The sequence below is a fragment of the Pipistrellus hanaki genome (genome assembly GCF_964339955.1).
Source record: "Pipistrellus hanaki genome assembly, chromosome: 5".
Taxonomy (NCBI): Eukaryota; Metazoa; Chordata; class Mammalia; order Chiroptera; family Vespertilionidae; genus Pipistrellus; species Pipistrellus hanaki.
The window spans coordinates 71786238-71811871 of record NC_140507.1 but is presented as its reverse complement, the minus strand read 5'-3'; the positions used below and the strand labels follow the sequence as shown (position 1 = coordinate 71811871).

Below are 25634 nucleotides of genomic sequence, written 5' to 3'. Positions count from 1 at the left end.
AAATATATAGAATGTTAGATAGGAGTAATGCTAAAGAGAAGGAAATCAAGCAGAGTAGGGAGCTTGGGAAGGGGTGGAATTTTAGAGACAGCAATCAGAAAGGGACTCTGAGGAAGTGAGGCATTTGGTATATCTACAAGAAGAGCAATCCAGGCAGGGGACACAGCCCATGCAAATGTCCTGGGGCAGGACAGAGCAGGTGTGTTGGAGGAATGCGTATAACTGGAGCAGAGGGAGCGAAGGGGAGGAAAGAAGAAAGCGAGGGCAGAGAGGGGAGCAGTGCCTACGGTGCCCGGAGGCCTGGGGTTTTTTCCCTGAGGGAGATCAGAGCCATAGAGAGCTCGCAGGCGCCCTCTGATGGCTGCCGCTGGGAGGACAGACTGTGGTGGTAGCGAGAGGATGGGAGCTAAAGGACTGGGGCGAGAGGATTGTGCTGGCCGAGACAGCAGACGACCACGGTGGAGGCTGCGGGAATGGTGAGAAGTGAACTGGTCAGTCATAGCCCAGACTCTGCACCCACAATTTCTGGGTTCAAATCCCAGCTGCATGATGTCGAGCTGTAACCTTGAGGTAGTGATTCAACCTTTCTCCATTTCCTTTTTTTGTAAAACAGAGATACTGTGTAACAGGTGCCTACCTCAGAGAGTTTAATTTATGCAAAATGCTTTAAAACACGTCCAGGAGTGTTGTTTCTTGTAGTAGTAATAACAATGATTATTTTCATTTATTATTCCACTAATCAATGGTTCTTCTCACCTGAGTGTGATTAGGCCCCAGAAAAGACAGTAGTGTTGGCCACATTTCTGGTTGTCACTCCTGCGGGTGCTCCTGGAATTATGGGTGGAGTCCTGGGATGCTGCTCCACACCCCAACAGTGCCCGGGATGTCCCCCTACAGAGAGTGACCCCGCCCCGGTGTCCAAGTGAAGAGGGGGGACCCTGGACTAGAATATCCGGGGGCTGCGCGGTGTCCAGCACAGTGCTGACTCTCAGTGGGTGCTTTTCAGGGACGTGCAAGCTGAGGGGTGCGGTATCCCCAGCTCAGCTTGGGCCTAAGCCGCTGGAGCCTGGGACATACTGCCCCCGTGTGGACGGTCATGGAACCGCGCCCGAGCTCCCTGCACCGCCTGACCTAGGGAGGTTCTCCACACGGCGCTGCCCACCAGCACTTCTAGTTTGGGGTTGTCGTCGGTCCACAAGCCAGCCGCTGTGGCCACTGAGCCCTAGAGAGGTGTGGGCAACTAAAGAACTCAATTTTTTTTCATTTGAATTAATTTACATTTAAATGCAAATAGCCATGTGTTCTTCCCTGGGACCAGGCTGGACAGCCCCATGTGTAGAGAAAGCAGCCGCTCATCCTTGGGCAGCGGGGGTCCTGGGTTGGTGTGTGTCTCTGGGTTGGTGGGCATGCTTGGTTTTATGAGCACCGGGATCAAACCCACAACCCGAACACGGGCCCCAGGAAATCTAACCAGCAACCCCTGGGGGCACAGGGCGACGCCCAACCAACGGAGTCACTCTGGCCAGGGCCTTAGGACCATTTTTAAAAAACTAATATATATCGAGTGCTTACTGGCTTCAGACACTGTGCAGAGCTCTTTACTGCCATCCACTCAAGTCTTTGACTCAAGCACTTTACACAAGTAGGTACCAACACTATGCCCATTTTATAGAAGAGGAAACTGAGGGTCAGACATTGAATGTACCTTGCTCACATCACTCAGAAAGTAGAATGCCAGAGTAAGAGTTTGAATTCACATGTCTCTGAACAATGAACCTGGAGAGGGGTCAATGGCAGGAAAAGGGGGGATATTTGTAATACTTTCAACAATAAAGACACATTAAAAAACAATGAACCTAAACTGCCTCTCTGGAGTGGTTTGAGAGATAGGGGGAGCAGGGAAGGTTGGGGAAATACATGGGGACCTGAGAACTGCCCAGTTCTGAGTCTGAGCCTCATGTCTGTGTGATCCTGGGGGAGTGTCTTGCCCTCTCTGGGCCTCTAGGCTCCTTGGTACAGCAGCTTCCTCCTGGGGCTATTCTGGGTGTTAAATTACATAACTCCTGTCTCAGGCTGCCCAGCTGCCACAACTAAATGCCACAGACCTGCTGGCTTAAACAACCAAAATTTATTTTCTCGCAGTTCTGGAAACTGGAATCCTAAGACCAAGGTGCCTGCAGGGCTAGAACCTTGCATATGTGAGGGCCCTCTGTCTGGCCTGCAGATGGTTGCTTCTCGCTCTGTCCTCACATAATGGAGAGAGAGCTCTGGCCTCCTCTCTTAAAAAAATTTTTTTTAATTGATTTCAGAGAGAAAGGGAGAGGAAGAGAGAAATAGAAACATCAATGACGAGAGAGGATCCTTGATCAGTTACCTCCTGCAGGCCCCACACTGAGCAATCCGAGCATATGCCCTGCCTGGGAATCTAACCATGACCATAAAACGTGATGTGGAGGACATCCTATCTAATAAAGAGGGAATATGCTGATTGACTCTCACACTGTTCATAGGTCGATGCTCAACCACTGAGCCATGCCCACCAGGCTGCTTCTCTTCTTCTTCTTCTTTTTTAAAATATATTTTATTGATTTTTTTACAGAGAGGAAGGGACAGGGATAGAGAGCTAGAAACATCAATGACAGAGAAGCATCGATCAGCTGCCTCCTGCACACCTCCTACTGGGGATGTGCCCGCAACCAAGGTACATGCCCTTGGCTGGAATCAAACCTGGGACCTTTCAGTCCGCAGGCCAACGCTCTATCCACTGAGCCAAACCGGGCAGGGCTGATTCTCTTCTGATAAGGACACTAATCCCACCCAGTGGAGGCCCAGAGACTCACAGACACAGGTATAGAGCCACCCAGCCCACCAGTTGCAAAGCTGCTGCTGGCACTTGGCCCTTGGGTGTCTCAGGAGAGACGGGGAGTGGAGGGGGCCTCTGGAGGGCAGGCCAGGTGGGCAGCCACACCTCCCTGCTCCTTACAATTCCCCAATGTCCCCCGGTGTCCCCAGAGACACGCCCACTGAAGGTGTTCTCCTAATCATCGTACTTAATTACTGCGCAGCATCGAGAAATGCTGAGAACACCTTTTAAGGCCTTGAGACACTCCGACAGCAGTACCTGGCCCTGCCAATGCCAGGGTCCCCAGGGCACAGCGGAAAGCTCCCCAGAGAAGAAGAAACACATAAATGAAACATTTTCACTGTCAAACAGGGCCCTGAGTGGGGGTGACAAGGTTCAGAGACTCGGGTGCCCAGCCCCTTCCAGGCTGGGGAGCCTCCAGCCAGGCCATCGTCTCTCTGAGCCTCAGTGAGCCCGTCTGTAAAATGGGTCACTCACAAATGAACGAACATGTGAGGAAGACTTAGAACAGCTCCCAGCACACGGGAGACCCCTGCCACCAGCGCCATCATTGCTGCTGGTTTTTCCTGCCTGGGCTCCATGAGCTGCAGGCCAAACAGGCGAGGACCGTGGGAACCAGGAGCTGCCCTCCCCGCTGCAGGGCTGGACTCGGGAGAGACAGTGAGGGGGTCAGCTGAGGTTGAAGGTTGAAGGAGGCTAATAACTAGTGCTGGCGAGGACTTGGAAAAATTGGGACCCTCGGGCATTGCTGGTGGGAACGAAACACGAGGCAGGTGCTGTGGAAAACACCCCGGCAGATCCTCAGAAGGTGACACAAAGTTCCGTCTGACCTAGCAATTCCACTCCTAGGTACCCACCCAAGAGAGAGAAAAACCTACGTTCACATGAAAACTTGTACATAACTGAGGTGGAAACAACCCAAATATCCATCAGCTTATGAATGGATAAATAAAATGTGATGTGGCCCTAACCGGTTTGGCTCAGTGGATACAGCATCGGCCTGCGGACTGAAGGGTCCCAGGTTCGATTCCAGTCAAGGGCATATACCTTGGTTTCCCCGCACATACCTAGTGGGGAGTGTGCAGAAGGCAGCTGATCAATGTTTCTCTCTCACTGATGTTTTTAACTCTCTATCCCTCTCCCTTCCTCTCTGTAAAAAAATCAATAGAATATATTTTAAGAAAAAAATTAAATAAAATAAAATGTGATGTGGAGGACAACCTAACTAATAAAGAGGGAATATGCTAATTGACTCTCACACTGTTGCAAAGATGGTGGCACCCACAGCCAATAAGGAGGGAATATGCTAATTGACTGTCCTGACCTCAAAGATGGCGGTGCCCACAGCCACAAGATGGCAGCACCCAGCCCCCTCAGTCCCCTCAGCTGCCCAGAGCTGCCCGAGGCTCAGGTAACCAGGGCTGGCTGAGGCTCCTGCTGCCAGCACTGGCAGAGGCAGAGGTGTGACAGGGCGTCACCTTCCCCTGATCACTGGGTCCCCTCCTTCCCTCCTTGGACTCCTAGACTATGAGAGGGGGCAGACCAGACTGAGGGACTCCTCCTCCAGTGCACTGGGCCTCGTGTGTGTGTGTGTGTGTGTGTGTGTGTGTGGTATGTATTATGCAGCCATTAAAAGGACTGAAGCACTGACACAATGTGGATGAAGCTTACTATGTGACACTCAGTGAGAGAAGCCAGATACAAGAAGCAATACAGTGTGTGATTCCATTTATGTGAAATGTCCAGAGCAGGCACATCGAGACAGAAAGTGGGTTCACGGTTGCAGGGGTTCGGGGAGTGACTGTTAGGACTGTTAATGGGGGTGGGGCTTCTTTTTGGAGTGCCGAGTGGATGAAGTAAGCCAGCCAGTCCCAAAAGGACACGTACATACTGTGTGAATTCCACTCATAGGAGCCCCTGGAGGAGTCACAGCCACAGAGATAGAGAGTAGATGGTGGGAGCCAGACGCCAGAGGAAGAGGTTGGGGGTCAGTGTCTAAAGGGGACAGTATAGAAAGTTCCAGAGACAGAGAGGGGGGATGACTGTGCAGCAATAGGAACGTACTTCGTGTCGCTGAACTGTGCACTTGGAAGTGGATAAGATGGTAAATTGCATTTATCTATTCATCCATCGATGGACTCCTGTTTCCACGTTTGGCTGTTATGAATAATGCTGCTACCGACATTGGTATACAAATATCTGTTTGAATTCCTGCCATATATATATATATATATATATATATATATATATATATAATTGATTTTTCACAGAGGGGAAGGGAGAGGGACAGATAGCCAGAAACATCGATGAGAGAGAATCATCAACCAGCTGCCTCTTGCACACCCCCCATTGGGGATGTATCCGCAACCAATGTATTGTACATGCCCTTGACCGGAATCGAACCCAGGACCCCTCAGCCCGCACACCGACACTCTGTCCACTGAGCCAAACCGGTTTCAGCTGAATTCCTGCTTTTAGTTCTTTGTGGCATACACCGAGGAGTGGAATTGCTGGGCCATGTGGTAATTCTATGTTCGACTTTTTGGAGAACCGCCATCCCATTTCCCAGAGCAGCTGCCCTGTTTTTCGTTCCCACCAGTTGTGCACAAGGGCTCCAGTTTCTCCACAAAACCTGTCCCAGCTGCTTTGACTCAGTGGTTAGAGCCTTGGCCCGCTGACCCAGTATCTCGGGTTCAATTTCCAGTCAAGAGCAGGTACGTCTATTGCAAGCTCGATCCCTGGCCCCGACAGGGGCGGGGGCTGTGGAAGGCAACTAGCCAACGTGTCTCTCTCACATCAATGTTTCTCTCTGTCTCTCCCCCTCCCTTCCACGCTCTCTAAAAACCAATGGAAAACAATAGCCTCGGGTGAGGATTAACAAACAAATAAAAAGCTATTTTTCATTTTTTACTACAACGGCCCTCATGCATGTGAGTGGCATCTCACTGTGACTCATGCTTCTCCCTAATAATTTGTGAGGTTGAGCAGCTTGGCCAAATGCATGCCTTTTTTGGAGAGCTGTCTGTTCAAGTCCTTTGCCCAGTCTTTTATACATATAAAATATTTTTATTATTATTGATTTTAGAGAGAGGAAGGGAGAGGAAGAAACATCAATGATGAGAGAGAATCATTGATCGGCTGCCTCCTGCACACCCCACACTGGGGATAAAGCCTACAACCTGGGCAAGTGCCTTGACCGGGAATGGAACCTTGACCTGGTTCAAAGGTTGACACTCAACCACTGAGCTGTCCTGGCCAGGCCTTCGCCCAGTCTTGGGTTGGGTGGTTTGTTTGCTGCTGTTGGGGTGTAGAAGTCCTTTCTATTTGTTTATATTCAGAATGGAAGATAATGGATTCCACTTAGAGACAGGATTTGCAACTATTTTCTCGCATTCGGAGATGTCATTTCATTCTCATAATGGTGTCCTTCGATGCACACATGTTAATTTCTAGGAAGCCCAGTGTGTCTGGGTTGCCCCTCCTTGACATTTTTGTGGGCGTTTCACAGAGTTCTTGCACTCGGCTCATCCAAAACGGAACCAGCAAGCCACCCAGACCCCGTCTCCCGGGCCAGCCCTCTCCCACGATGGCTCTGCCCTCCAGCCCGCTGTCCGTGCTGAACACCGCCCGCTGGAGCGCGCTGTGTCTGTATGGGGTCCTTTCCCTCCCTGCCATCCCTACCCTTGTCCAGCCTGCACCCCATCTCCACCTGCCCCCTTCCTCTGTGCCCTCCGAGGTTTTCCCCACAATGCCCAGGCCCCATGGTGCTTTCAGGAGCCTGTCACATGCTTTTAATTTCCTTTAAAACCGGAAGTCCTGGCCAGGTGGCTCACTTGGTTGGAACATTGTCCCATTTACCAAAAGGTTGTGTGTTCGGTCAGGGTGCGTACAGAAGGCAACCGATCAAGGTTTCTCTATCTCTCTTTCTCCCTCTCCCTTTCTCTCTCTAAAATCAATAAAAGCTCATGCTTGGGTGAGGATTTTAAAAAATCGGAAGAGCCAGTAAAGCAACAAGCAGACTGTCAAATTACAGCGGGGACGGTAGGGAGATCTGGGGGAGATAAGAGATCAACCGAAGGACTTGTATACATGCATCTAAGTACAACCAATGGACACAAAACTCTGGGGAGGGAGGGTATGTATGGGGGGGTGGGCAATGGTAAGATATGTACACAGATAATAATTTAATTTTTAAAAAATAAGGAAAAAAAATCGGAAGAGCCAAAACCGGTTTGGCTCAGTGGATAGAGCATGAGCCTGTGCACTGAAGGGTCCGGGTTCGATTCCGGTCAGGGGCATGTACGTTGGTTGAGACACATCCCCAGTAGGGGGTGTGCAGGAGGCAGCTGATGGATGATTCTCTCTCATCGATGTTCCTAACTCTCTATCCCTCTCTCTCCCTCTCTGTAAAATATCAATGAAATATATATTTTTTAAAAATCGGAAGAAAACAATGACTATAACAATCACAAATAGATCGTCACACATCCAGCCCAGCTGGTACCTGTCTGTATACCAATGCCACGGCAAAACGCCTTAGCAGTTTTTGCAGAGGAAGGGACCCAAGGAAGCATAAGGCCCCCTGTCCCCTGCTGGCTTTGGATACTCACCCGCCTTCTGGATGGATGTGGAATCCAAGCGCTGGGGGTCTGCTCCCCCCCACTCCCCATCTTCTCTCCCTCTGGCCCACTCCCCTCAGCCTCCTCGTGCTCCCCTGTCTCCCTCCTCAGGGCCTTGGGCCCTGCAGTTTCCTCCCACTGAGTTACCTGTCGCCTAGGTAACCCCCACATCATTTATTTTAGGGGACGCCCTCCAGTAGGGACCCCCAGCCTCCGACCCTCTAGGCAAGGTCAGGTTCCTGGTTACAAACTCGCCTGCAAGGGAGCGCCTCACTCTCGTCTCCCCATGTGTCACTTGGCTCCTGTGAAGGCCCCAAGGCCCCTCCTTCTTCTCAGCGGGGCCCCGGCCACTCTGTTGGGGACCGTCCTGGGCAGCATCTCTGGCCCCCGCCCACTGGATGCCAGGAGCACTTCCTCACTGTGACAACAGATGTCCCCAGATATTGCGAAATGCCTCCTGGGGACAGAATCCCCCTGGTTGGGAGCCACATTGGAGGGGCAGTCAGATGCACACTGCCTCCCAGTGACGACGTGTGCACCAAGCAGACGGAAAGCCTGTCTTCCTCATTCCTTCCTGAGGCTTCAAGGCACTTGTCAGTCACGCCCCTGGGCCGAGGGACAGGAGGTTTTGCTGGGAGTGGGAATGGGGAAGGCAAGGAGAGAGGCCAGTGGGTCAGGGGGATGCCCAAACTGAGGTTCGGGAGAGGGGCAGGCTGGGCCGGGCCCACTGCTCCAAGGAGCTTTTTTATTGGGGGGGAGGGGGAGGTAGAAAGAACACAGCAGGGGAGGGAAAGGCAGAGTGGAACACTACAACCCAGAAGGGGGCCGTTTGACTGTGTAGTAAACTGGGGGAGAATCGGGGCTTTCAAAGAGCTTCCTGTCTGGGTGGCTGCCACTCCCCATCCTCAGACCCCCCTCATCCCCAGCCCCTTGGGTCCACACGCTGGTCTCTCCTCCGCCTGGGGCTCTCGGGGCCACATCCGGGGCCAAGCTGGAGCGGGGATCTGTCTCGTGTCACCGACCATCTGAGACTGGCCTGGCCGCCTGCTTACAAATGAGAGCCGGCCCCGCGGCCTCCCGGGCAGAGCCAGGCGCTGGCTGGCAAGTGATGGATGGGGCCGCTCGGCCATTAATCACTGCGGGGAAACAGGTGGCCGCCATTCGGCACGGGGACTCCCTGATCGGCCTGGCGGCGCCGGGGCCTCAGCTGTCCAGCTCTGGGCGCAGTCCCTGGCCTGCCATAACCCGGCGAGGTGACCTGGAACCATGTGATTTTACTGCTCTCGGTGCCCCCCAACCCCCAACCCCTAAGGGAGCTATTACTCATTCATCCCCTCAGTAAAAATTCATTGCACTCACTGTGTGCCACGCCCGGCTCTCCGTGGAGACTGGCGGCTGTGGCCGGGGAGGACCAAATCCCGCCCCTTGCAGAGCTGACGGGCTTTCAAATCCTGACTGGGTCCGTTCCTCCTCTGCCCGCAGCTCTCCGGGGCTCCAGCCTCCCTTGTGGAAAAGCCTGGGCCTTGTCCTGGTCTCACAAGACCCTGTACAACTCGCCCCATCCCCTCCCTACCCTCCCTTCCTCCCTCTCTCCCGCTCACTCTGCTCCAGCCATGCAGGCCCCGTCTCTGTTCCTCCAGCCGCCAGGCCTTCCCCTGCGTCAGGGCCTTTGCATGGCCGTGCCCTTGGCCTTGAAGGATCTCCCTCTAGACATCACCTCGCTTCCTCCAGGTCTCAGTTCCGATATCACTTCCTTGCACAGGCTGTTGTGGCCCTCCCCAAAACTCCCTGGCCTCCGTTCACTCAGCCTTCTCTGTTTTTCTTAATAATAATAATAATAATAATAAAACCTGTCGCCGGGACCGGTTTGGCTCAGTGGATAGAGCGTCGGCTTGGGGACTGAAGGGCCTCGGGTTCGATTCCGGTCAAGGGCATGTACCTTGGTTGCGGGCATATCCCCAGTAGGGGGTGTGCAAGAGGCAGCTGATTGATGACTCTCTCTCATTGATGTTTCAAACTCTCTATCTCTCTCCCTTCCACTCTGTACAAAAATCAATAAAATATATTTTTAAATAATAATAATAATAATAATACCTGTCTTTGTATTTCCATGTACGTGCGTGGCAGCTGTGCGAGGCAGGGGCTGGCCTTTCCCGCTCCCTGCCCGGTGCCCTCACACAGGAGGTGCTCAGGGAAGGCTGGTGGACGTGAACGTGAACTTTGTCAGGAGGAGGCTGCCCCGTCAAAGCAGAGTGCAGCTGAGCCAGCTCAGGCTGCCGTAACCCAACGCCCGGGGCCGGGCGGCTTCCAAACAATGAACGTGTATTTCCCACAGGCCCGGAGGCCGGGAAGTCCAAGATCAAGGTGCCAGCGGATTCTGTTTCCGGTGAGAACTCTCGGCTTAGGGATGGCCGCCTTCCTGCTGTCCTCCCGCGGCCTCTCCACGGCCAGTGTGACCGAGAGATCCCTCTTCCTCTTTCTGTAAAGACACAGGTGCCTTCAGAGCGGGCCCCACCCTGACGGCCTCACGTAAGCTTATCTCCTGAAAGCCTCGTCTCCAGATACAGCCACATTGGGGGTCAGGGCTTCCGCACCGAGATCTGGGAGGACAGAATTCAGTCCCAGGCACAGCTCTGCCGAGACCTGCCCGGCCTCAGGCCCTCTCTGGAAGGGCAGTAAGGTGGAGTCAAGGGTCCGAGTCCCTAGGTCCACACCCTGGCTCTGCCACCTGCCAGCTGTGTGGTTGTGGCCAAGGCCCTTCACCTCTCCGTGCCTTCATTTCCCCTTCATTCAAACGTGACCATGGCAGTGCCCAGGATTAAAATGCTTAAGGCATGCCATGACTGGTTGGCTCAGTGGATAGAGCGTCAGCCTCCAGACTGAAGGGACCCACATTCACTTCCAGTCAAGGGCATGTACCTTGGTTGTGGGCACATTCCCAGTAGGGGGTGTGCAGGAGGAAGCTGATTGATGATTCTCGCTCATCGATGTTTCTAACTCTCTATCCCTTTCCCTTCCTCTTTGTAAAAATCAATAATATATATATATATATATATATATATATATATATATATATTTTTTTTTTTTTAAATAAAATAAAATAAGCCAAAACCAGTTTGGCTCAGTGGATAGAGCGTCGGCCTGTAGACTAAAGGGTCCCAGGTTCGATTCCAGTCAGGGGCATATACCTTGGTTGAGGGCGCATCCCCAGTGGGGGGTGTGCAGGAGGCAGCTGATTGGTGTTTCTAACTCTATATCTCTCTCCCTTCCTCTCTGTAAAAAAATCAATAAAAATATATATATTTAAAAATTAATAAATAAATAAAAATTTAAAAATAAAATAAAATGCTTAAGGCAGAGCCTGGCCTGTAGTGAAGACACATGCATGTGGGTGAGTTTATTATTATTCATAGTTTGGGCCACACTTCTGGGCCTTGCTATGTGCTGACAGGCCCTTTTATCTGAAAATTACTTTTTCATAATTACTCTCCTTCAAAGGCAAAGCCCGGAGTCCCTCCCTGTGGCCCTGCCCTGACCCCACTGTGCCGGGAGTGTCTGTGATCCGCTCTGGAGTCTGTTAACGCGGAAGTGTTTGGTCTCCGGGGGAGAGCCTTCCCACCGGGAGGGGCCCGCCGGAGAGGGTGGGATGCAGGGGGCCTCCCAGGAGGACGGTGCCTGGTCCCGTGGTGTGTGGGAGGCGTGTGTTGGGAGTAGGGCAGCTTCCAGGGCAGGCCACTCCCGCGCTCCCACAGGACCCTGTCCCCTCCAAGGAAGGACCTGCCCTTGGCTCCCCGCTCTGTTATCAGCATCTCAGAATTCCTCATCCTTTTTGAACAAGCGGCCATACATCTTCATTGTGCCCTGGGCCCCCCAAATAACATAGCCCACCCCCATCCGGGGATTTTCATATGACTTGTGGGGTCTGTGTGTTCCGGAATCTGACTGGAATAGTGAAGACCTTTCCAAAAGCTGTTCCTTTTCTTGTACAACACCAGGACTGGGGAGGCCCTGAATTTCTGTAACTTGTCTCTGGCCCCATCAGATCCCGCCATGATATAATAGGTTGGCATTTTGCTCATCATGCATTTTGTTGTTGTTGTTGGAAGAAAAGGAGGAGGGGGGAAGAGAGAAAGAGAGAGAGAGAGAGAGAGAGAGAGAGAGAGAGAGAGAGAGATGAGAGAGACGCATCCATTGGTTGCCTCCAAGGAAGCCCTGACTAGGGCCCGGGATCGAACCCCTGACCCTTCAGTATGTGGGCTAATGCTCTAACCGCTGCACACACTGGCCAGGCTGCTCATCATGTGTTTTTATTAAATTTATCGGAAAACATTGGTTAATAACATTATATAAACTTCAGGTATACAACATTATAATCCTACATTAGTATATTCCAGTGGTCGGCAAACTCATTAGTCAACAGAGCCAAATATCAACAATACAATGAAATTTCTTTTGAGAGCTGAAAACCGACTTCTGCGCATGGGCCACAAAGCTTCAGCCACACTGTAGGTGTGCACCGGCCTGCACATAGTATTTTGTAGAGGAGCCACACTCAAGGGGCCAAAGAGCCGCATGTGGCTCGAGAGCCACAGTTTGCCGACCACTGGTATATTCCATCGTGTGCTCACTTCCTAAAGTCTAGTTTCCTTCCATCACCATGAATTTTTTTAAATGTTTTTTTTTTGTTGATTCCAGAGAGGAAAGGAGAGGGAGAGATAGAAACATTAATGATGAGAATCATTGATTGGCTGCCTCCTGCACACCCCACATGGGGGATCGAGTTCACAACCGGGGCATGTGCCCTGACCAGGAATCAAACCACCTCCTGGCTCACAGGTTGACTCTCAACCACTGAGCCACGCCAGCTGGGCACCATGAAACTTTTTTACATTAATTTTTGTTTTTAAAAATACTACATTAAAGCCGAAACTGGATTGCCTCAGTGGATAGAGCATTGGCCTGCGGACTGAAAGGTGCAGATACGATTCTAGTCAAGGGCATGTACCTTGGTTGCGGGCACATCCCCAGTGGGGCGTGTGCAGGAGGCAGCTGATCGATGATTCTCTCTCATCGATGTTTCTAACTCTCTCTCCCTCTCCCTTCCTCTCTGTAAAAAATCAATAAAATATATATTTTAAAATATTAAAGTATTATTTATCTTGAAGGGTTTGGGGGGGGGGTTAAATTTGCTTATTCAATTTGCCCTCATTCTAGGCCCTCATCTACCCAGGAAAAGTGACAGGGTCTAACTTCCCATTTTACAGATGGGAAAACCCAAGGCTCAGAAAAGTTATTCTTCGGTAGAGGGCAGGCTGCACAGTTGACGATGACACGAGAATGAAGAGACTGTGTGTGTACGCCAGGGCAATCACACGCACATTTCAACAGCTTCTCTGAGGCCTGACCTCCACATGGCAGGGGGGGACATTCTATCAGATCTGAGTCAGGTGCCACCCTCCCCTGTCCACAGCCCTACAGGGCTCCCACCCTCTTCAGAGTACAATCTCGAGTCCTTCCTGCAGCCCACAAGGCCCTGCACCGTCCATACCTCACCAGCTACAGGATTTTCGGGGCCCAGTAAAAGTGAAACTTCGAGACCTCTTGTTCAAAAATAATTAGGACTTTCCAGACGGCAGCCGCAGATCATGAATCCAAGCACACGAATCCTTGTTCCAGTGCTGGAGCTGCTAACCTGCCTCCTGGGCCTCCCTTCCTCCCGGCTCCCGGGAGCCAACACCAGGGCTGCCTCAGGGCCTTTGCACTTGCTGTTACTGCCTCCGCGAAGAAGCTACCCTACCCTATACTCCTATTGGCTCCCTCTGTCACCTTCGGGTCCTTTTTTCAGGCAAGGAGTCCCTCTCTGACTCACCCCTGCTTAAAACTGCACCTTCCTAGCCGCCTCCACTGATTTATTTTCTCCATAGCTGTTTCCAACCTCTGAACTGCCAGGGTCTGGGCTCTACTGCTTGTCTCTTGTCTGTCTCAAGTCATCTCCACCAGAGTTGGGACTTTGTATGCTCCACCCCACCCTCACCCCCACTTCCTGGGGCAGGGCCTGGCACACAGTAGGTGCTCCATAAATGTGTGTGGCAGGCATGACCCCAGCCTTTCTACAGAAGAGAAAAAGCGAGTTTCAGAGAGAACCGCCAGGCAGCAGCCAAGGTTACAGAGCATGTCCCTGGCACGCGTCCAGGTCTCCCCGTGACAGCGCGGGCGGCGTAGACAGGGGCTGCCGGAGGGGCCCCCCTTTTTGACAGGGAAACCGAGGCCGGGCAGCTGGCAGGGCCGGGGCCGCGCCGGGCCCAAGGTCACCGAGCCGCGGCCGCAGGAGGCGGGCGGCGGGCGGGGTGGGGATCCGCAGCTCCCCGGGCGCGCGCCCCCCCCTCGGCGGCGCGCACGGGGCCCGGGCGGCAGCAGCAGGTGGAGCCGGAGCCTCCGCGCAGCCGGGCCGCGGCCGCCGACGTCGCCGCCATTAGACAATAGGAGCGGGGCCGGCGCGGCGGCGGGAGGGGCGCGGGCGCAGGAAGCGGGGCCGGGCGCGCCGGGGCCGGGCGCGCGGGGCGGGGGCGCAGGAAGCGGCCGAGGCCGGAGCGGGAGGCGGCGGCGGCCCGGGAGCTGCGGATCGGCGCCGGGACAAAGGCGCGGCCGCCCGGCGCCCCGAGGCGCCGGAGCCGGGGCGCACAGCCCGGGCGCAGCCCGCGCCCCCCGCGGCGACTGACATGATGTTTCCACAAAGCAGGCATTCGGTAAGCGGGGCCCGCGGCCCGGCGCCCCCCCCCCCAAGGCTCGGGCCCTGCGCACCCCCAACTCCCGGCCGGGCCACCCCCCCCACCTCGCACCCGGCCCTGGGGCCCCCTAGATCCTCGCCGGGCTCCCCTCCTCCAGGTCCGGGCACTGCGCCCCCAGGTCCCCGCCGGACCACCCCCCTCCGGATCCGAGCCCTGCGCCCTCCCCCACCCCAGCGCCCGGCTCGGCGCCTCCCCCCAACTCCAGGGCCCGGTCCCCTCCCGCTCCGGGCCCGGCGCTGCTCGGCCCCCACTCCCTCCGCCCTCCAGACTTTCCCCCCCTGCAGCCCCGTGCCCCCCTCCCGGCTTCCGGACCCCCGGGGTCCCCCCAGCTCACAGGCGGGGTTCCTTCCAGCTCCCCGCCCGGCAGCACCCTGGCCCCCGAGCCCCGCAGCCCGCCCCCCGCCGAGCCCAGCCGGGCCTGGGTGGCCGTGGCCGCGGGGGCCCCGCTCCCCGGGCGGGAGCCCCCCCCCCCGCCACCCTCCCGGGCACCCCTAAAGCCGGGCCTGCTTTGGGGGCCTGGAGGCCGGAGGAGAGCCGGGGAGCACCCCTCGCGGGAGAGGGCGGCCTGGAGGGAGGGAGCTGGGAGCCTGGGGTGGGGGTTGGGTGGGGGCCCAGTTACATTCCGGGCGCTGAGACACCCCTCCCCCGATGGGACTTTGCGGGGAGGCCTCGGCCCCCCCCCCCCCATACCCACACTTGGGGAAGGGACTCCCTCGGACTTGTTCTCCCCCCTCCGGAGGCAGTCGGGGTTCCTGGGTGTTGCGCCCCCCCTCCCAGCGCCTCGAGGCGGCGGTAGAGGGCGCCCGGGTCCCCGCCAAGGGCGGGCTGTGCACCGCCCCCCACGCCGGGGCGGGAGGCTGGCGCGGCTCCGCACCCACCCCGCGGCCTCCCGGGGAGAGGCGGGGGCAGGAAGCGCGGGCGGGCGGGCGGGCGGGCGCGCCGGGGGCTGTAAACACGGCGGGGAAGTGGGGCCGGGGGGGGGGGGGGTGCGCGCTGCAGCTGCGCCGGCGGCTGCCTGGGGCGCCGGGAGGGAAGTGGGCGGCCGCGCCCCGCCCGGCCCTGACCGGCCCGTCCCCTCCCCACAGGGCTCCTCGCACCTTCCCCAGCAACTCAAATTCACCACCTCGGACTCGTGCGACCGCATCAAAGACGAGTTCCAGCTGCTGCAGGCTCAGTACCACAGGTGAGCGGGGCGCAGGCCTGCCCCGGGAGAGGGGGAGCCCCCGCGCACGTGGCAAGAAGGAGGCGATGGGCCTTGCTGGACACAGAACGTGGGAAAATGTAGGTGCAGGGTGTCCTACTGTAAGGCGGTCACTGCCAACTGGCACTTAGCGATATTAAATTCATTTGGTTTTCCAAGCAGCCCAATTCACAGGTAAGAAAACTGGGGGCACAAAATTAAATCGTTTGCCAGACTCAGCTGGATGGCTTCAGAACCCTGCCCCCCAGGCCCCCCCCCCCCCCCCCACACACACACACATCAATCCCCACCAGATTAAAAACCTGGCAACAACTGGAGTTGGGCTTGGACCTCCTAGCTCCCCAAAGAAAAAAAGAATGGAAAAAGTTCCCCCGAAGAAAAAATTCTTCTGCCTGTTATCTCTCTGCCCAGTTCTGGGGAAAGGATTCCTGGCGTCCGACAGATTCCCATTCTCCTTCCAGAATTCAGTCTTCTAACAGTTGCCACGTACTGGGATCTAAGGGAAAGGAAGAAGTATCAGTATCTGTCACTTACACTTAGAGAAACCAAGCCCAGAGGATTATGGGTACCCAGGGGAAGCACAGCAAGGGAGTGACAGGACTGAGATGTGCACCCCATTTGGGGGCTGAAGAAAGCAAACCCTCAACATAGAAGGTTTCGGCCCTCTCTGCACCTTAGCTGGCCCACCCAGAAAGATCTTTAAGAAGAAGGGGGTGATAGTGATCTATAAGCTTTCCTTCTTTTTGTTTTAACCAACATCCATCCTCTTAGGGTCCTTCCCATGCTCCCAAAGTGTAAAATACTGAAAATACATCATTTTGCTTTATTTTCCTTGCTATTGTGCCCATTTCAAAGATGAGGAACTGATGCCGAAACCGGTTTGGCTCAGTGGTAGAGCGTCTGTCTGCGGACTGAAAGGTCCCCGGTTCGATTCCCGCCAAGGGCATGTACCTTGGTTGCGGGCACATCCCCAGTAGGGGGTGTGCAAGAGGCAGCTGGTCGATGTTTCTCTCTCATCGATGTTTCTAGCTCTCTCTCTCTCTCCCTTCCTCTCTGTAAAATATATATATTTTTAAAAAAGATGAGGAACTGAGGCGCTGATGGTGGAAGGGCAGGCACTGGAACTTTGGTCCCATGATGTGGAGAGTGTGGGGCCTTTCTGAGCCCCTGCAGGAGGTCCTCCCCACCTCACGGGAGCACTAGGACTGCCAGTCCCTGAGCCCGAGGTCCCAGTGCTGCCCTAGTGCTGTGTCCTTGGGAAAACCAGCCCCCCCCCCCTAAGTTTCGGGGTCTCCATCCACTGGGCCTGGGCTTCCACTGTACAGTGAGGGTCCTTCCATGCAGGCACACAGGATCCGCACGGCCCTCGAGAAGAGCCAGGAATCCAGAATTTGGGATGAAACTGCCTGTTGTTTTTTTTAAATTATTTGTTGATTTGTTTTGTGTGTGGGGGGAGGGGGGTGTTTTGTTTGGGTTTTTGTGTGTGTGTGTGTGTTTTTTTAGAGAGACAGAGAAACATCTATTTGTTGATCCACTTACCTAGCATTCATTGGTTGGTTATTGTCTGTACCCTGACGGGGGATCAAAACCCCAAACCTTGGTGTATGAGGACAATGCTTTAACAACGGAGTTATGGGCCCCACCTATTTTTATTTGTTTGTTTGAATCCTCACCCAAGGAGTGAGGATATGTTTTCCTTTGATTTTTAGAAAGAGTGGAAGAAGGGAAGGGAGGAGAGAGAAACATTGATGTGAGAGAGACACATAATAAACGGTTGCTTCCTGGGTTTGAACCTGCAACTGAGGTATGAGATACGTGCCCTTGACCCGGAATCAAACTCACAACCCTTCAGTCCTCGGGCTCTAACTACTGAGCCAAATTGGCCGGGGCTGGGGTTTTTTTTTGTTTTTTAATGGTAGCAACAAATGAACTTTAAAAAAAAAATCTGAAAACAAACCCAAGACGGGGGAGGAGGGGCAGGGGGTGTCACAACAGCCCTGGCCACAGCCAGCTCTGACCTGGACGTGCAGTTATGGTCAGTCTGGCAGAGTGGCACATAGGTTCCTGGGGTGACTGTGAGCCCCACAAGCACTAAATGGGTGCTACAGTATGCCAGGCATCATTCTAAGGACATTTCTGGTTTAACCCATTTCGTTTTCATCATCCCACCAGGGAGCTTGGTACTTTTAAGAGGCACAGGGACAGGCCCAGAGTCCCCCAGCATCCAAGGCCCAGGGCTGAGCTCTGAACCCAGTCTGTCCGGATTGAGTCTGTGCTATCTGATTCCTGCCCTTCTCCCAGGGGCCTTCACGGTGGGGGTGGCAGGGGAAGCTTTAAGAAATGCTTGGAGCTCCTCCTTGCTTGGGGGAGCTTGAGAGAGGCCAGGGGGTCCCCATCTCTCACCACCCAGCAGTAGAGCTTTTACCCCCTGGTGAAATCAAGGCCATAAGAGGGGCTGGGCCCCATAGGAGATTACTTGGCGAGTCCCCCCCGGAGCCCTGTCAGTCAGCCCCGGACCTCTCCTGGGCCCCTTATGCTTTCTATCGGTCCTTCCCCTCGTCGGAGTTTTCCCCAGCTGTTAGTGGGCGGCTCCGAAGCCAGCTTCCCGGCTCTGTGACCTTGAGCCAGTTACTCAGCCTCTCTGGGCAGCCATTGCGTCATCTGTGCAATGAGTGACGCTCACGGTGCTGACCTCATTGGGTTGTGGGATGGGGAAAAGGTTTTGCTTGAATCCCCGGCTGACCCCGCAGGGTGTTTGCTCTGACTGGTTGTTTTTATTATTGTCATTGTCATTTTCTCCACCCCCAGATCTGCAAGGCTGGTTTCTTAATCCCTCCCTCCCCCCACCCCCCCACCCCCCCCACACACACACTGTACAGTTAGGGCACGTGAGGTTCCCCTCACCCTGTCCTCCCAGGAGGCGGTGCTGTGTTTGTCTCCTGTCAAAGTTTGGGGGTGAGCCCTGGCCCCAGCCCCTGTCCCGTGTTCTTTTTCAGCCTGAAGCTCGAATGCGACAAGCTGGCCAGCGAGAAGTCGGAGATGCAGCGTCATTACGTGATGGTGAGCCGGCCCAGCCCAGCGGGCGGGGATGGGGACGCCCAGACCGGCCTGCACCAGCAGCAGCTGCCGCTGAAGCCCGGCCAGCTCCTCTGGGAAGTGTGAGGATTCAGGGTCCACCTTGCCGGCCTGGCTGCGGGCCCGGGCGGCGGTGCAGTTGCCAAACCGCCGGGTTGCAGCCTGGGCCTGCCAGGTCCCCTGGCTGTCCTTGGCAGCCAGCAGAGGAGGCAGCGCGTGGAAGCCAGGAACTGACGTGGGGGAGCAGCCGGATCCCCGCCCCCACAATCCAGGCGTCCCTGTGCTTAACCCCTCCTCTCCCAAGCCTTGGGAAGAGGACTCCTGGGCTTCCCTCTCCTGCCCCCCAGCAGGCTGACACCCTTTGAGGCTGGTGGGAGGGAGGGGGTGACAAGGCGTTCTTCCCACTGACATTTGAGACCCTGCCCATCCTCACTGCCAGGATCACTGGCTGTTTCATACTCACCAGGTGGTGAGGTCCACATCAGACAGCCCTGGCCTTGGCCCAGTCTCCAGCTCCAGCTCTCCCAGGCTGTGGGGGAGGCAGAGACGGACACTCCAGCTCCAGGAGGAGGGGGCTGGGCAGAGAGGGACCCCCCTGCAGGGACCGGGCACTCCAGAGGGAAGCCACTGCCTTCCAGAGGAAGGCTGCTTGGAGAAGTGGGGGCATTGCCCCTGGGGCCTTGAAGAATGAGTAGGAGCTTGGGGGGTGGAGGAAGGGTGACAAAGGACTAAGCCTAGGAACCACAGGGCTTGGGGGGAGGTGGGGGCAGTGATGGGAAGCCATGAGAGGGTTTAGAACAGGGGAGGGCCAGGGTTAGATCTGGGGCTTGGGGGAGGGGGCTCCTGGCTCCAGAGCCAAACCCGCAGGCGTTGTTTATCTTCCATTATTTATACCCAGGAAGGCAAGCTTCCCTGCAGTCCGGGGCCACCCGCAGACAAGACACATAAAGATAAAAGATCAGGAGCCCGGAATGTGTGTGTGTGTGTGTGTGTGTGTGTGTGTTGGGGGGAGGTGGGGCTGGATAGTTCTTTAGAAACCAGGGAGCCAGGCTGCCTCGGAGCTCCCTCAGCCCTGGAAGCAGCCCCACCAGGCACCTGGGCCCATTCCTGGTGTGGGGGTCTCCCCCCTCCTACCTGCCTGTCTCCATCACTGCCTGTTCTCCCTCCCTCCCTCCCTCCCTCCATCCTTCTCTCTCTCTCTCTCTCTCTCTCTCTCTCTCTCTCTCTCTCCCCCCCGCTCTGCTTCCCCCTTTGTCTCTGTCACCCACATCTCTTTGTCTCCTGAGCCCCCCTCCTCCCCCATCTTTCACCAACCCCATTTCTTCATTTCTTTCTCTTTGTCTCTCCTCTTGCAGTACTACGAGATGTCCTACGGCTTGAACATTGAGATGCACAAGCAGGTACGCCCTCTCCCTCTCTCCATGGCACCCCCCAGGCAGGTAGGAGCCCGCCCCTTGGCTGGATGCCAAGCCTGCCCTGGTGATCCGATCCTGTTCCCTCCCAGGCACCCCCCTTCTCTCTCAGGTCTCCCTGGGAGGTGGTTCTGCCTGAGGAGGAGGGGCAGAGGCCTTCCCTAGACCTGCCACCCCTTTGTGACAGTGGCAGGAGGGTGACCTGTGCTCACACTCACATACTTGGTAAGACCCCGAGATGGCTCCTCGCCCTCCGGCCTTGCTTTAGCCGTCTTTGCCCTCAGGAGGCCACTCTCGGGGATGGCACAGAATAATAATGCCGCTGCTCCGCCCCGCCTTCCTCCCACGGAGTGCTCGCTACCTGCCAGGCGCCGGAGGTCATGGACCCAGGCCACCCACATCCTGAGCGGCCCAGGCTGGATCTGGGCTGTGCCTGCACTGTCAGCTGCAGGCCAAGCACCTGATTAGGGCCCCCCACGTCTTAATCCCCCCCTGCGCTAAGCTGATCCCTCTTAGACAGAACCCCGGCCTCTGGGGCTGGTCTGCACCTGCGCTTGGGAGAGGACGGGGACTAAAGAGTCTGTGTGTGTGTTCTAGGCTGAGATTGTCAAGAGGCTGAATGGGATCTGTGCCCAGGTCCTCCCCTACCTTTCCCAAGAGGTAAGCTCTGTCCCCGGGGCTTCTGCGAGAGGGGATGATAGATGAACTGGCTCCAGTCACCTGGGCAGCAGTGATCTGGGTGCCCCAGGGCACGTGCCTCCCCTCTCTGGGCCTCCCAGCTTCTAGTCCGCCTGTGCCTGTGCCTGTGCCTGTGCGGAAAGTCCCCAGGCTGGAGCGCCCCCCCGGGGGGGGGGGGGGGCAGGGCAGGGGAAGGAGGGGCCTCGCCCCGCTCTGGAATGCCTAGCCTGAGTGAGTCACTTCACTGTAAAAATGTTAGCTATGCCAAGGGCACCGAGAATCCCTCCCCTTGTTTTGTTTCTACCTTTCACCCTCCTGAGATGGACCTGCCAGACCCTGTGGGCTGCTTCACGCCAGGGACAGGGGTGGGGTGTGTGCGGGAGGGCACTCTTGCACACACACGATGACATACAAAGTGATAAACAAATGCAGCACACAGATACACACAGCGCACATACTCACAGGCACACACAGATACATGCTTGTGCCACAGGTGCAGAGACACGCACATGTGCACAGATACAGATGTGGGTGTGGACACACGCAAGCAGACACAGCTGCATGCAGAGGTTAATGTGCACACAGACGTGTACAAATGAGAGGCACACGTGGACACATGCACACACCCAGGAGAACCAGGCGCACCGCTCTTTCTCTTCTAGTTTTTGGGGTTCTCAGCCTCTCTTGGTGTAAGACCCGCTCTACAGAGACCCCACACCTGTGCCCCACCCGACTGAATAAGACGCAGCTGCTGCTCGGCCAGGTTTACGGGTCGATAATTCATTCCCTCTAATCCCTACCCGTACCTCAGGGCTTCTGGGTGATGTGTGCGCCTTTCCAGAAGGGCCATTCCAGAAGGACCCCATGAAAAGCCCGGAGAAGAGGGTTCTGGGAGCCCTGCAGGCCTAGACTTGTGCTTACTTTCCGTGATGGGCTTCCCAGCAGCCGAGGCAGAAAGGAAGATGACAGATTCTAGCGTCTGAGAGCAGGAGAGGCCCACTTGCAAGGAGGGGCGGGAATAGGCGGGACTACACCTAGACCCCCCCCCCCTCCCCCCGTCCTGCAAGAAGTCAGGGCCAGGGGCCAGGGGCCAGGGGCGTGTGCGGGGAGGCGGGAGCTTGGGTTAGCAGATCTCCCAGCAGTCTCTGAGCCCTGGGAGGAGCAGGACTTCCCTGTACCGCTGGCCAGGCTGTGCTCTGCGCTGTTCTTTGTACACGGCACCGGGATCCAAAGTTTCCCTCCTCGCCCAAAGGCCTTTTCCTAGGTGTCTGGCCCCAACCCCTTCGGGGTTTCTACGCGTCTCCATTTGTCCCCATTTTCCAAACGAAGAGGCCGAGGCTTGGTGAAAGGAAGCTGCTGGAGTGGTGGGGGCGGCTTTCTGATGGACGGAAAGCCATGGGGGCTGGGATAGCACTATGAGGCCAAAAGGGAGTTGGGCTTCTCCTGGGCTGGCACAACCCGCCGTGTCCTCTCTCTTTCAAGCACCAGCAGCAGGTCTTGGGAGCCATCGAGCGAGCTAAGCAGGTCACAGCTCCAGAGCTGAACTCCATAATCCGAGTAAGTCCGGGGTCCGGGGTGGGCAGGAGGATGACAGGTGGCCAAGGAGCCCAACGCGGCTGACCCCCCTCCCTCTGTCCTGCAGCAGCAGCTCCAAGCCCACCAGCTGTCCCAGCTGCAGGCCCTGGCCCTGCCCCTGACCCCGCTGCCTGTGGGGTTGCCGCCGTCCTCCCTGCCAGCGGTCAGCGCGGGCACTGGCCTCCTCTCGCTCTCGGCGCTGGGCTCCCAGGCCCATCTCTCCAAGGAAGACAAGAATGGGCACGACGGTGACACTCACCAGGAAGATGACGGGGAGAAGTCGGATTAGCGGGTGGCCGGGGATGGGGAGGGTGGGGGGACAAAAGAGGAGACACAAGATACACAGAGAGAGAGGAACGTTCACTGCAAGACAGTACAGCTCGGGATTGGCTGAGCTCCGGTAGTATTTATAGTAGCTGCTGGGGCCCTTAGCCCTGCTTGTGTGCCACCCCCTAGCTTTGCTCTGGCTCCCAGCCTCCCTCCTCCACCTCCCCACCCCCACCCCGCAGCCTGGTTGGGTCAGTACCTGCTTGTACCACAGATAAGGCAAGCTGAGGCCTGGAGACGCAAATGGGAGGCCAGGTCCGGAGGCAAAAGCTCCAGAAGTCTAACACCCCCTGCACTTCCCCGTTTTGCACACGTGTAACTGACAGTATGCCTGCTGGGCCCCCGTAGGGCACACCCCAGCCTCCCACCCTGGCACTGCATGCAAACACAATGCTAGCTGCCCCTCCCTGCCCTGGGCACCCCTGTCTCTCCCTCTACCTGCCACCCACTCACCTCTGCTAGTTTCAGATGCTCACGCCCACCTGGTCCTCTCTCCTCCTCTCCTCGCCCACCAAGGGACAAGTTACGCCAGGATGGGCAGGGTGGGGGTGGGCAACCCAAGATTCCCTTCTCCCTTTCCCGAATAAAGATGAGGGTACTCAAGTTGTCTTGGTTTTTCTTATTTTTTTTTTTTCTTTTTTCCAGTATACTAGCTTGTCTTTTAAGAAAGGGGATATTAAAAAAAAAAAAAAAAAAAAGCAACACCCACACCTGTGTCTGTATATAGCCTTTTAGACTGTCAGCTTTTGTTGTGTTCAGTCGTTTGAACTCTGCAGAGAAGTGAAGATGCTGTATCGAGGGTGGGCTTAGCTGTGCCTTTCAAATAAAGATGTGAGAAGGTTGGTTGCTGTGTTCCTGCCTTTGTGTTGCGGGCTGCCTGAGGTCCGGGGAGAAGAGGGTTCTTTTATCGATATGTCTGGGCTCCCTCCCCCGTTACAGGACCGGATCCTGAGAGTCCTGGATGAGTCAGTCCTATGAGTGTGCTCCCTAACATGATGCATAGACCAGAGAGAGTCCGAGGGAGGCTACGGGTCACACAGCCAGCCCAGGTGCTGGAGCTGGTTTCTGATCAGCAGGCCCGAAGGCCCCTAAGTGACATTCTTTCCCCTTAGAGACAGCAGATACTGAGCCTGCAGAATCTACCCCTACACACACACACACACACACACACACGCGGACCCTTTTTCCAGATCAGGGAATACAGACCCCAGCTGAACCTTAACCCCCCTCCCCAAGGAACAGATTGAAAGCCCTCCCTTCCCACCACCCCCCAGCCAGACCCCCACCCCACCCCCGCCCAGAGGGAACCAAAAGGAAAGATTTCCTGATGTGGACTTGGGTGGGCATGGGGGTGAGGAGGGTGGGCAGCCGTCCCAAATTTGCAAGGACTGGGTGACAGAAATCCCACCCACAGGGAGCTGGAGCACCCAGAGGACTTTTTATAAAGCGCATGAAATTCTCATCTGCCTCCCTAATCCAGTGGGTTGGGGGGGGGGGGGGCAAGTGCACAGAAAGGGAGGCCGGATGATGGGGGGTGATGGCCCCTGGGCCTCAGGGAAAGGTCTCATGTTGCTAAAGAGAAAGGGAGACTGAGAGGGGAGAGGAGCCTGGCAGTCACACTGCCTCCTGCTGGGTCCGCCTCTCCACTGGAGCCAGAGCGCCCCTGAAGAACACCGTGTGACAGGGTAGCTCACTGCCTCAGGTTCACTCCTGTGCTGGAAAGCAGAAGTCACACTTGGGCCGTGTGAACAGTGAACATCTATTTTGGAAGGCTGCTTGGCAGCCAGCAATGCCCCTGTCAGACCCATCCCCCAACAGGCACGCCACTTGAGTCCGCCAAGAGAGACAAGAGTGCCCAGAACCCTGGAGGTGAGTCGTCATGGCCCCAAACTGGAAATTACCAGATGTTCGGTAACAGCAGGACACACACACTTCGGGACACAGTTGTGTTGTGGGATATTACACCGCCGTGAAAAAGGTGCTGTTGTGACATTCAACACCGTGCAGCTCTCGTACACAATGCTGAAAAGAAGCTGGGTACAAAGAAAAGCTCGGTGTGATTCCACCTACACAGGGAGCAAAAGCAGCTGGAACCGGTTTGGCTCAGTGGATAGAGCATCGGCTTGTGGACTGAGAGGTCCCAGGTTCGATTCCGGTCAAGGGCATGTACCTTGGTTGCGGACGCATCCCCAGTGGGAGGTGTGCAGGAGGCAGCTGTTCCATGGTTCTCTCTCATTGATGTTTCTGACTCTATCCCTCTCTCTTCCTCTCTGTAAAAAGTCAATAAAATATATTAAAATAAATAAGTAAATAAGAGCAAAAGCAAGTCCAAGTGCCTTCACCTGGTCACACCCTCGAGGGGCGGTAAGAGTGGAGGGGATTCTAACAGCGCTGGTCGTGTTTTGTTTCACTTCGGGGGCTGGTTGCCCCTGTTCACGTTGACATAACTCATCCAATTGTTCGCTTACTTATAATCCGCTTGCTCTTTTGTGTGTGATATCTCACAATTTAAAGCAATTACTTAAAAGAATAGATTGTCTTTGGCCTCCGTATCCCTCAGAACACATTCTGAGTGTTTCACCGAGTGAGTCCCATTGGGCACACCTGGCCATCCGTCTCCTTCTGCAAACTGCAGCCAGGTTGGAACATCTTGCTGTTCCTTGTCTAGAGACCTTTGCACCTGCTGTTCCCTGTGCCTGGAAAAGTGTCCTCTTTCCCCCCCTCCGCTGCATTCTAACCCTCCCAAGGTTCCCAGAAGTTACTTTTCTGAAGGCTTTCCCCCTCCCCGCCCCCCCTGGAGAAGCCTCAGAGCAGAGCCTGGCCAGTCATCCTTTCCTTCAGAGACCCAACCCGGAGCCCAGAGACACCGGGGAACAAAGCAGACACAGATCCTCGCCCTCCCCGGGGGAATAAACAAATAAGGGAAACACTAAATGTATCGGAGGCTTGTTGATGGAGAACAAAGCAGGAAAGGGATGGGGACTGCCAGTAGCATTTTTTTTTAAATGTGCACATAGAAGCAATTCGATACATGTTAGCAAATGTATTGAGCGCAGACCTGGGTTTGTACCCCCCTCCTGCCCTAAGGAGTGATTG

General features: G+C 55.6%; 1 protein-coding gene across 1 annotated transcript; it reads left to right on the top strand.

Moving 5' to 3' along the window:
• The first annotated feature begins 13736 nt into the window (after positions 1-13736).
• Positions 13737-23381, top strand: TLE5 (TLE family member 5, transcriptional modulator). The gene is made up of 7 exons (XM_084883567.1): positions 13737-14228; positions 15356-15453; positions 18468-18531; positions 19902-19946; positions 20556-20618; positions 22119-22193; positions 22279-23381. Exons 1-7 carry the CDS (start codon positions 14202-14204, stop codon positions 22498-22500), a joined length of 594 nt encoding a protein of 197 aa, XP_084739693.1. The 5' UTR covers positions 13737-14201; the 3' UTR covers positions 22501-23381.
• Positions 23382-25634: the final 2253 nt, after the last annotated feature.